The sequence below is a fragment of the Saccoglossus kowalevskii genome, chromosome 6 (assembly GCF_978046115.1).
Source record: "Saccoglossus kowalevskii chromosome 6, keSacKowa6.1, whole genome shotgun sequence".
NCBI classification, from domain to species: domain Eukaryota; kingdom Metazoa; phylum Hemichordata; class Enteropneusta; family Harrimaniidae; genus Saccoglossus; species Saccoglossus kowalevskii.
The window spans coordinates 7,273,682-7,286,803 of record NC_140646.1 but is presented as its reverse complement, the minus strand read 5'-3'; the positions used below and the strand labels follow the sequence as shown (position 1 = coordinate 7,286,803).

Here is a 13,122-nt window from a genome sequence, read left to right as displayed (position 1 = left end):
TGAATATTGTCATATACTACAGGCATATTTGTGAATTGAGTATCCTGGCCACTAGTCAAATGAGTACAGTATTGAATATTGTCATATACTACAGACATATTTGTGAGTTGAGTATCCTGGCCACTAGTCAAATGAGTACAGTATTGAATATTGTCATATACTACAGGCATATTTGTGAGTTGAGTATCCTGGCCACTAGTCAAATGAGTACAGTATTGAATATTGTCATATACTACAGACATATTTGTGAGTTGAGTATCCTGGCCACTAGTCAAATGAGTACAGTATTGAATATTGTCATATACTACAGACATATTTGTGAGTTGAGTATCCTGGCCACTAGTCAAATGAGTACAGTATTGAATATTGTCATATACTACAGGCATATTTGTGAGTTGAGTATCCTGGCCACTAGTCAAATGAGTACAGTATTGAATATTGTCATATACTACAGGCATATTTGTGAGTTGAGTATCCTGGCCACTAGTCAAATGAGTACAGTATTGAATATTGTCATATACTACAGACATATTTGTGAGTTGAGTATCCTGGCCACTAGTCAAATGAGTACAGTATTGAATATTGTCATATACTACAGACATATTTGTGAGTTGAGTATCCTGGCCACTAGTCAAATGAGTACAGTATTGAATATTGTCATATACTACAGACATATTTGTGAGTTGAGTATCCTGGCCACTAGTCAAATGAGTACAGTATTGAATATTGTCATATACTACAGACATATTTGTGAGTTGAGTATCCTAGCCACTAGTCAAATGAGTACAGTATTGAATATTGTCATATACTACAGGCATATTTGTGAGTTGAGTATCCTGGCCACTAGTCAAATGAGTACAGTATTGAATATTGTCATATACTACATACATATTTGTGAGTTGAGTATCCTGGCCACTAGTCAAATGAGTACAGTATTGAATATTGTCATATACTACAGGCATATTTGTGAGTTGAGTATCCTGGCCACTAGTCAAATGAGTACAGTATTGAATATTGTCATATACTACAGGCATATTTGTGAGTTGAGTATCCTAGCCACTAGTCAAATGAGTACAGTATTGAATATTGTCATATACTACAGACATATTTGTGAGTTGAGTATCCTGGCCACTAGTCAAATGAGTACAGTATTGAATATTGTTATATACTACAGACATATTTGTGAGTTGAGTATCCTGGCCACTAGTCAAATGAGTACAGTATTGAATATTGTTATATACTACAGACATATTTGTATAATGATTTGGTGCTTTTCTTTTGTATTCTATATCCTTTAGGTTTTTCAGATGTCTGATATCATTGATCCATATACACCACTGTCTATATTAAGATCTCCAAGACCTCTTATATTAATGAGAGGAATCAGAGTGTATCTAATAGTGCAACTTCCAAAGGCTAGAGTCAATTCTATTTTCAGGTATGTGTTGCAGTGTTCTAACAGAACAAACATAATTACATATAGCGAAGTAGAGTCAAATAAAAGCAGAGATAGAATATGCACAATTTTGGTTGTGCTAAGCAATTTGTCATCACTTGTGCTGGATATATCAGCTGTGGATGTGTTTGATGTGTCACAAAGGCGAATCGGACAGACACGCTGTATTCTAGAGAATTCCAAAGCATACTTTGTCTAGGGATAGTTAACTGAATCAGTCCAATTCAATTCAATTCAGTCAGTTTTAAAAATTTAGTCAGAGACTGATGTCACTGAATCAAACACAACTACACCAATAATAACTACATGTATCTCACAATGTACTATAATTTGGACTCACACATGTTAAAATTGTCTGGCAGTCCAAGTCATTAGTTCAGTGCACAACTGGTACTTGATCAAAAAAGATCATATAAATGCTGAAATTTCATTTGTCATACACATTTACCCGTATATTAAAGTACAAGAACAGAGAGGGCTGTGACATTCTCAATGGCTTGTAGATATTGACTGTAAATGAGGTTTTCAGTACTATTCAAGTATCTTTTGTAATATGTACTACTTTATTATTGATTAACTTTGCACAGATCTATATCTATTATGGATTAAATTGAATTCATGTGATTATCTCACTTTACAATCAAATTTATGGTTTGAATATTAACCAATAGCACTGGTAACATAGTGGTTGTTGCATCAGACTCATGATCGTTAGACCCAAGTTCAAATCCTACCTTAGGCTGAACACCACCCTGGGTGAGTGTGCCATAGACTCGATGGGAAGGTCAATTCCACTGGCCGAGATTCATTCACTAAAAAATGCGACTTTGGGGGAACCTTGGTTAAGGTCTGCAGATGCTTGTGTTTGACTGGGTCTGGTTGATGCCAGGATAACGCATTGAATTGCCATTTGATAGAAAGATGACCACACAGCCCTGTCATGTGATTCAAAACATGAATATGGCAAAACTGCACTATGTGTCAGCACTTGCAATTTGCACATACAAAAAAAAAAAGTCAGGACAGACAGCAGTGACATTCAATGTCTAGAACTTTCGTCGGGCAAAAAAAAACATTTAATAAAAAAAACTATTAAAGGTTTTTTAATATTATATTTCATTCTATTATGTTCTGCTTTGCAGGCGATCAAGTCAGCAAGTTTGGAGTGTGACAATATTTCTTGTGTTCTTTCTAACTCTATATGGTATACTGGGTGTACAGATGTTTGGAGCGTTAGATTATCATTGTGTTAAGAATAGTTCAGTACCAGGGTAAGCTATGCTGCATTATTCACATGACAGCTGATCTATCTCATAAATTGTTCTGTTGTATTCATATAACCCATTTAGTAACACGTTATGAATATATATGTGATGCACAATTAGACAACATGATTTCTTGAATGTCAATTCCGTCCACATAAGCTTCAGTCAAAAGTTGACTAATTTTATGTGAGATAAATCAATTAGGTACTGAGAATTACATTCAAAGTCTCACATTTATATAGGCCACTGGAGTAAAAAAGTACAAGGGTACACATGCAAATTAATCATGTGATAATCAACAAGGGTATTTATGTGTGTTTTAATGTATGTGAGAAAAACTGGACCCTCTTGGAGACCCTTTTAAGGTAGCAAGACTATTATTTGTGTTGAAAATTACGATTTTCACATTTATTTATTAATTGATGAAATGCACCATAAACTTTCATATGATAAAGTCAATATAACATAGAATGTCATGTAAGTTGGTTAAAATGTAGATTTTCTGAAGGGAAGCAAGGCAGCCTCAGTAGTGTTTTCCAAAATCAACAACACAGGTTTAATCTGTGTGCCTATAAGTTTCAAAGATAAACTCAAGACAAAGCAATGTTAGGATGTGTTATCAGTAGCTATCTGACACACAATGAGTGTTTCCAAACATTTGAGTGGTTTGTCTCCGCCCCTGTTTGTTTCACAGATTAGTCATTTGCATATGAATGTGTCAGACACAAGGTAACACAGCCACTGAAAAAAATCATTGATTTTGGTGTTTTCATATGCCGAATTTATCCAATTATAGCTATCCCATTCCTTTATTTTTTTGGTTTCCAATAGCCTTACACATTTGGATGTCCCTACACATGGTAAAACAGACCTTGATGGAAAAACAAATTGATTGTGCCGATAAACAAGCTTGAAAATCTTTGCTGTTACTTCATGGACGTTTTCTATGAGTTTATGTTTTTCAAAATACAAGGTCTTTAACAAAAAATAACGTATACTTATTGTCGTCGGATTAACACCAAATTTTCTCAGCTTTAAGGTGTCAATGAGAGGAACTTGAATGTGTCCAGACAAACTATTTCATCGATTATTTACCAACGAGTTGTGGTTTGAGTTGGGGGCAATGCGACTAAAACAGTAATTGAAATTCAGGACACTATTTTTTAAAACGCGTTGCTTGAATAAAACTAACCAGACACATTCAATTTACCAGACTATTGAACAACTAGGAAAAGTGAAAATAATACTTATCGCCAGCATAAATGCGTAATTTTTTTTATTACAGAAAAAGTAATTTTTCACCTTTGATTGAGTAACGCGTCGTAGAATGCAGATACGGGCATGCAAAATACACTTGTGAAAAGCTTGAAGTCTGGCGATTCTAAAAATATATACTTTCCCGGGTCCATTTGTAGTCATTTAGTCACAATTAGAAGATGAAAATAAGTATGCAAATAATAGTCCCGCTACCTTAATGACTTTCTTACTGTGGTTGTATTTAGTCATCTCACTGTGGATGATTTAGCTGTACCTGATTCTTATTGCTCTATGGATCCTGGTGTTGGCTATCAGTGTCCTGAACATATGAAATGTATGGATCTAAAACTTGGCAAAGAGGAAAAAGGATTCAATGGATTTGATGAATTTGGTAAATACTCCATTCTGTTTTCTATTTCTATTTCTCTTACATGTATAATCCCTTGCAAGTCAAAATAATATTTTTTTTTAATATGTGATTATGCTAGTTTGCTGTTTAACATGGATGATTTGTGCTTTAAGATTTTACTGCAACAAGTCTTGTCATATATCAGTTTAGTACCAACTTTAACGGTGGAAACTAGCTCAAATCAGATGGAAGTATTTTCAGATGGCAGTATTGAGTTCATGTGTGCAGTACATTGTTCATTTCAACATTGTAGTGTAGGTCGTAGATTAATGAGATGCACATTATTTAACATGTATGGCATAGTGTAGGTCATAAGGCAATGAGATGCACATTATTATTTAACATGTATGGCATAATATAGGTCATAGGTTAATGAGATGCACATTATTCAACATGTATGGCATAGTGTAGGTCATAAGGCAATGAGATGCACATTATTATTTAACATGTATGGCATAGTGTAGGTCATAGGTTAATGAGATGCACATTTTAACATGTATGGCATAATGTAGGTCATAGGTTAATGAGATGCACATTATTATTCAACATGTATGGTGTAGTGTAGGTCATAAGGTAATGAGATGCACATTATTCAACATGTATGGCATAGTGTAGGTCATAGGGTAATGCGATGCATATTATTATTCAACATGTATGGTGTAGTGTAGGTCATAGGTTAATGAGATGCGCATTATCTAACATGTATGGTGCAGTGTAGGTCATAGGTTAATGAGATGCACATTATTATTCAACATGTATGGCATAATGTAGGTCATAGGGTAATGAGATGCACATTATTATTCAACATGTATGGTGTAGTGTAGGTCATAAGGTAATGATATGCACATTATTATTCAACATGTATGGCATAGTGTAGGTCATATGGTAATGCGATGCATATTATTCAACATGTATGGTGTAGTGTAGGTCATAGGTTAATGAGATGCACTTTATCTAACATGTATGGCATAGTGTAGGTCATAGGTTAATGAGATGCACATTATCTAACATGTATGGCATAGTGTAGGTCATAGGTTAATGAGATGCATATTATTATTCAACATGTATGGTGTAGTGTAGGTCATAGGGTAATGAGATGCACATTATTATTCAACATGTACGGCATAGTGTAGGTCATAGGGTAATGAGATGCACATTATTATTCAACATGTATGGTGTAGTGTAGGTCATAAGGTAATGAGATGCACATTATTCAATATGTATGGCATAGTGTAGGTCATAGGGTAATGAGATGCATATTATTATTCAACATGTATGGCATAGTGTAGGTCATAGGTTAATGAGATGCACATTATCTAACATGTATGGCATAATGTAGGTCATAGGTTAATGAGATGCATATTATTATTCAACATGTATGGTGTAGTGTAGGTCATAGGGTAATGAGATGCACATTATTATTCAACATGTACGGCATAGTGTAGGTCATAGGGTAATGAGATGCACATTATTATTCAACATGTATGGTGTAGTGTAGGTCATAAGGTAATGAGATGCACATTATTCAATATGTATGGCATAGTGTAGGTCATAGGGTAATGAGATGCATATTATTATTCAACATGTATGGCATAGTGTAGGTCATAGGTTAATGAGATGCACATTATCTAACATGTATGGCATAATGTAGGTCATAGGTTAATGAGATGCATATTATTATTCAACATGTATGGTGTTGTGTAGGTCATAGGGTAATGCGATGCACATTATTATTCAACATGTATAGCATAGTGTAGGTCATAGGTTAATGAGATGCACATTATTTAACATGTATGGCATAATGTAGGTCATAGGTTAATGAGATGCATATTATTATTCAACATGTATGGTGTAGTTTAGGTCATAGGGTAATGAGATGCACATAATTATTCAACATGTATGGCATAGTGTAGGTCATAGGGTAATGCGATGCATATTATTATTCAACATGTATGGTGTAGTGTAGGTCATAGGTTAATGAGATGCACATTATCTAACATGTATGGCATAGTGTAGGTCATAGGTTAATGAGATGCATATTATTATTCAACATGTACGGCATAGTGTAGGTCATAGGGTAATGAGATGCACATTATTATTCAACATGTATGGTGTAGTGTAGGTCATAAGGTAATGAGATGCACATTATTATTCAACATGTACGGCATAGTGTAGGTCAAAGGGTAATGAGATGCACATTATTCAATATGTATGGCATAGTGTAGGTCATAGGGTAATGAGATGCACATTATTATTCAACATGTATGGCATAGTGTAGGTCATAGGGTAATGCGATGCATATTATTATTCAACATGTATGGCATAGTGTAGGTCATAGGTTAATGAGATGCACATTATCTAACATGTATGGCATAATGTAGGTCATAGGTTAATGAGATGCATATTATTATTCAACATGTATGGTGTAGTGTAGGTCATAGGGTAATGCGATGCACATTATTATTCAACATGTATAGCATAGTGTAGGTCATAGGTTAATGAGATGCACATTATTATTCAACATGTATAGCATAGTGTAGGTCATAGGTTAATGAGATGCACATTATTATTCAACATGTATAGCATAGTGTAGGTCATAGGTTAATGAGATGCACATTATTTAACATGTATGGCATAATGTAGGTCATATGTTAATGAGATGCATATTATTATTCAACATGTATGGTGTAGTGTAGGTCATAGGGTAATGAGATGCACATAATTATTCAACATGTATGGCATAGTGTAGGTCATAGGGTAATGAGATGCATATTATTATTATTATTATTATTATTATTATCATTATTATTATTTTATGTTAATTAGGTACTAGTGTTTTTACCGTGTATGAGACAGCTTCCCAAGAAGGATGGGTTTTTATGATGTACAGAGTTATGGATGCTTTTCCATCATGGAGGGGATATTTCTTCTTCACTACCATGATATTTTTTCTTGCTTGGCTGGTTAAGGTAGGAAGCAATTTTTTACATCCTCTTAAGTCTCAGCAGCCATTTTGGATTTTTTGTGTCATAGTAACTGTGGCTACTCATGATGTCACATTGCTATCTTATAACTTTATATTTCTAATAACAAGTAATATAAAACAACTATACAGTTTGATTGTTTTGTTTTCAGAATGTATTTATTGCGGTTATTATTGAAGTATTTGCTGAAATTCGTGTTCAGTTCCAACAGATGTGGATCAGTAATGCCAAAACCTCAGCAGCATCCGCATCACAAGTAAGTTGTATTTCCGGACAGCTTTCACATGCCTTTTCACAAATGTTATAATATAAAAACAACAAAGTTGGTAGTAGTCCTTCAGCTGCCCAAAATTATTTTCTGCTAGTAGAATGTTCAAAATGTTCAAGGAGACTGACATTGTGTTGGGTTTATAGAGGTCATGTATACAGTAACCTGTCTAAACTGAACACCAAAGGGACTGACATCGTGTTGGGTTTATAGAGGTCATGTATACAGTAACCTGTCTAAACTGAACACCAAAGGGACTGACATCGTGTTTGGTTTATAGAGGTCATGTATACAGTAACCTGTCTAAACTGAACACCAATGAGACTGACATTGTGTTGGGTTTATAGAGGTCATGTATACAGTAACCTGTCTAAACTGAACACCAATGGGACTGACATTGTGTTGGGTTTATAGAGGTCATGTATACAGTAACCTGTCTAAACTGAACACCAAAGGGACTGACATTGTGTTGGGTTTATAGAGGTCATGTATACAGTAACCTGTCTAAACTGAACACCAATGGGACTGACATTGTGTTGGGTTTATAGAGGTCATGTATACAGTAACCTGTCTAAACTGAACACCAATGGGACTGACATTGTGTTGGGTTTATAGAGGTCATGTATACAGTAACCCGTCTAAACTGAACACCAAAGGGACTGACATTGTGTTGGGTTTATAGAGGTCATGTATACAGTAACCTGTCTAAACTGAACACTAAATAGCTGACATCGTGTTGGGTTTATAGAGGTCATGTATACAGTAACCTATCTAAACTGAACACCAAAGGGACTGACATTGTATTTGGTTTATAGAGATCATGTATACAGTGACCTGTCTAAACTGAACACCAATGGGACTGACATTGTGTTGGGTTTATAGAGATCATGTATACAGTAACCTGTCTAAACTGAACACCAAAGGAACTGACATTGTGTTTGGTTTATAGAGGTCATGTATACAGTAACCTGTCTAAACTGAACACCAAAGGAACTGACAATGTGTTTGGTTTATAGAGGTCATGTATACAGTAACCTGTCTAAACTGAACACTAAATAGCTGACTTCGTGTTTGGTTTATAGAGGTCATGTATACAGTAACCTGTCTAAACTGAACACTAAATGACTGACATCGTGTTTGGTTTATAGAGGTCATGTATACAGTAACCTGTCTAAACTGAACACTAAATAGCTGACATCGTGTTGGGTTTATAGAGGTCATGTATACAGTAACCTGTCTAAACTGAACACCAAAGGGACTGACATTGTGTTTGGTTTATAGAGGTCATGTATACAGTAACCTGTCTAAACTGAACACTAAATAGCTGACATCGTGTTTGGTTTATAGAGGTTATGTATACAGTAACCTGTCTAAACTGAACACCAAAGGGACTGACATTGTGTTTGGTTTATAGAGGTCATGTATACAGTAACCTGTCTAAACTGAACACTAAATAGCTGACATCGTGTTGGGTTTATAGAGATCATGTATACAGTAACCTGTCTAAACTGAACACCAAAGGGACTGACATTGTGTTTGGTTTATAGAGGTCATGTATACAGTAACCTGTCTAAACTGAACACCAAAGGGACTGACATTGTGTTTGGTTTATAGAGGTCATGTATACAGTAACCTGTCTAAACTGAACACCAATGGGACTGACATTGTGTTTGGTTTATAGAGGTCATGTATACAGTAATTTGTCTAAACTGAACACTAAATAGCTGACATCGTGTTGGGTTTATAGAGGTCATGTATACAGTAACCTGTCTAAACTGAACACTAAATGACTGACATCGTGTTTGGTTTATAGAGGTCATGTATACAGTAACCTGTCTAAACTGAACACTAAATAGCTGACATCGTGTTGGGTTTATAGAGGTCATGTATACAGTAACCTGTCTAAACTGAACACCAAAGGGACTGACATTGTGTTTGGTTTATAGAGGTCATGTATACAGTAACCTGTCTAAACTGAACACTAAATAGCTGACATCGTGTTTGGTTTATAGAGGTTATGTATACAGTAACCTGTCTAAACTGAACACCAAAGGGACTGACATTGTGTTTGGTTTATAGAGGTCATGTATACAGTAACCTGTCTAAACTGAACACTAAATAGCTGACATCGTGTTGGGTTTATAGAGATCATGTATACAGTAACCTGTCTAAACTGAACACCAAAGGGACTGACATTGTGTTTGGTTTATAGAGGTCATGTATACAGTAACCTGTCTAAACTGAACACCAAAGGGACTGACATTGTGTTTGGTTTATAGAGGTCATGTATACAGTAACCTGTCTAAACTGAACACCAATGGGACTGACATTGTGTTTGGTTTATAGAGGTCATGTATACAGTAATTTGTCTAAACTGAACACTAAATAGCTGACATCGTGTTGGGTTTATAGAGGTCATGTATACAGTAACCTGTCTAAACTGAACACCAAAGGGACTGACATTGTGTTTGGTTTATAGAGGTCATGTATACAGTAACCTGTCTAAACTGAACACTAAATAGCTGACATCGTGTTGGGTTTATAGAGATCATGTATACAGTAACCTGTCTAAACTGAACACCAAAGGGACTGACATTGTGTTTGGTTTATAGAGGTCATGTATACAGTAACCTGTCTAAACTGAACACCAAAGGGACTGACATTGTGTTTGGTTTATAGAGGTCATGTATACAGTAACCTGTCTAAACTGAACACCAATGGGACTGACATTGTGTTTGGTTTATAGAGGTCATGTATACAGTAATTTGTCTAAACTGAACACTAAATAGCTGACATCGTGTTGGGTTTATAGAGGTCATGTATACAGTAACCTGTCTAAACTGAACACCAAAGGGACTGACATTGTGTTTGGTTTATAGAGGTCATGTATACAGTAACCTGTCTAAACTGAACACCAATGGGACTGACATTGTGTTGGGTTTATAGAGGTCATGTATACAGTAACCTGTCTAAACTGAACACCAATGGGACTGACATCGTCTTGGGTTTATAGAGGTTGTGTATACAATAATCTGTCTAAAGTGACCAGGTTTTGATTATTCTTCTCTAAAACTAAATTCTGTTATTTTCAGGTAATTCATGATGATGGAAGTGGCTGGAAATTGGTATCAGTTGATGAAAACAAGCCTGCAGGCTTTGCACCACGTTGTTGTCAAATTATTCTTCAATCTCGCATATTTCATTTAGCTGTTCTATTATTAGTCTTTGCTGATGCAGTGATTGCAGCTACATCTTCTACGTTCACTGATGATGAAAAAAAGCAGAAACAATATAAAGATTTCCAGTATTATGCACAGGTAATGTAGCAGCCTTTGAGTCTTCTCACATTCATATCTTGATGCTGCATTGATCTTTCTTCTGAGTCTGCACTTTGTGGATACTTTAATGTTTTACTCTAGCAGTGTCTCTTACACTCCCATAATTTCTCTTAAACATTGAGTTTCAGTTTAACATTGTATATGATTTGTACAGACTGAAAAACAGATCAGATGTATATAAAGTGACTGATTCATAATAAAATATCAAGAGCTCTACATCCTGGAAATCTACTAGCTTTTAAAATCATATCAAACTAATATTATAATAATAAGTGAATGTACATGTAGTTTTTTTATGTACATCAAAACGATGCTTTATTTGCTGATATACTTCAAGTAGAGTATATTGAACAATTACTAGAGCATAGTGGAAAAAGTATTTATGCTAAATCCAACAAGTTCCTTTTTTTCCCAGATTGTCTTCACTCTAATTTTTGACTTTGAAGTCTTGTTCAAGATAAGTTGTCTCAGTTTTTCCGGGTTCATCAAGCGTTCACTGCATAAATACGAGTTACTTTTAGCTGTGGGAACCACGATACACATCATACCATATTTCTACCATACACAGCTGACCTACTTTCAGGTAATTTCTCTCTCTGTTGACAAGTGTTAATAGTAGTTTAGTATTAGTATATGGATACCTTTGCAACTCTGCATGAGACTTAACCATTGAGCGATTTTTTTAATTACTGAGTTCAAACATGACATTAGTCTTTATCATTGTATTTTTCATGATTACAGTAAACCAGTGTGACATATAGCATGGCTTGAAAAGTACTTATTAATCTACTCTGTGATCTAGTCTGTAAATATAAAGCAGTTGAACTATATGAAGAAATATGTGTAAATTTTAATTTTCATTTCAATTGTTATATTTTATATTAATAGAAATATTTATAATTTTAGGCTTATATTGAGTAGTTTCTGTTCATATGATATTTACTTAGGTTGTGAGATGTACTCGACTTATAAAGGGATCACCAACTTTAGAAGACTTTGTATATAAGGTAAGAAAGCATGATATAATACTTTAAAGTCCAGCAGGCAATCTGTTTCAATAGTAGGTAATATACGAACATTAGTATATCCTGGAATGTATTATATTTGGGTTTATTCTCTATACTATTTACTATAAATATTGGGTTTCACAAAAAAAAGTCACTCTGAAGTCAAGTTGCCAGTAATTTTGATTATGCCTTTGATGTGTGGAAACAAGTACATATTGGTTCTTCAGAGCATGTTCAACTGAAATTTTTTTTTTTTCTGTTTTATGAATCACTCAAATTTCTTTAAATTTCGAATATTATTAGTCTGCAGAGGAGACTTAAAAAATGATCTCTGTGTCTGTATTTGTGCAATTCAATCCAATTTGTATCATGGATATGCCTGGACTTATCACTGTTTAATACACTAGCCAACATTTACATGTATCATATGTGTCTTACAGGACTTGGTGCTGCTGTATTAATGGCTCACATTACTCTTCCTTCAACAGATGTTTGGCCATTTTTAATTACATAGTGTTGATATATTCATTGGTGTGTACATCTTCACCAATGATATACTAAAACAGTGTTTCAAATCAAACATATTTACCTGCAAAGTCTTGCTGTTGTGCATATTTATTACATTACATTGTATGCAGTGATTATTGTATGAGTAGCTAAAAACAAAATAAAATGGAAATATTTTGTTGTAAAAATATCATATGTGTTTCTATTAGAACAAATAAGATGTGTATCCCACAGTTTATTATACATTACCATAACCTGGGTAAAACATATACTAATTCTGTGCTTTATGTCACTAGGTATTTGGACCGGGTAAGAAGCTTGGAATTCTCATATTCTTCACAATGAGTTCATTAATTGTGGTTTCTGTCATCAGTCTTCAGTTGTTTTGCTTCATACCAAAATTGGAAAATTTCATGACCTTTCCTCACGTGAGTATTCTATAACAGTACATGAAATTTTTCTTTGACTTTGAATGTTATAAAGGCATATGGTTTTTTTATATAAAAATAATAACTATAATTTCAAATGACAGTTTAAAAAACTTGACCAATCATCATCAGTTAATAAATGCATTGTATTAAATCTGTTAATAACTAAATGAAACCCACAAAGAACTATGGGTAATGGGCAT

General features: G+C 34.5%; 1 protein-coding gene across 1 annotated transcript in view; it reads left to right on the top strand.

Annotated features, from left to right (window-relative positions):
• The window catches only part of LOC102802094 (sodium leak channel NALCN-like), a 129,184-nt gene that overhangs the window by 63,974 nt on the left and 52,088 nt on the right, over positions 1-13,122 (top strand). Inside the window, exons 4-12 of the mRNA XM_085499995.1 lie at positions 1,299-1,438; positions 2,599-2,727; positions 4,224-4,369; positions 7,214-7,356; positions 7,523-7,627; positions 10,732-10,956; positions 11,393-11,560; positions 11,925-11,984; positions 12,788-12,919. Of these exons, the coding sequence (XP_085356121.1) occupies positions 1,299-1,438; positions 2,599-2,727; positions 4,224-4,369; positions 7,214-7,356; positions 7,523-7,627; positions 10,732-10,956; positions 11,393-11,560; positions 11,925-11,984; positions 12,788-12,919 (1,248 nt within the window). The remainder of the gene's footprint in view (positions 1-1,298; positions 1,439-2,598; positions 2,728-4,223; positions 4,370-7,213; positions 7,357-7,522; positions 7,628-10,731; positions 10,957-11,392; positions 11,561-11,924; positions 11,985-12,787; positions 12,920-13,122) is intronic.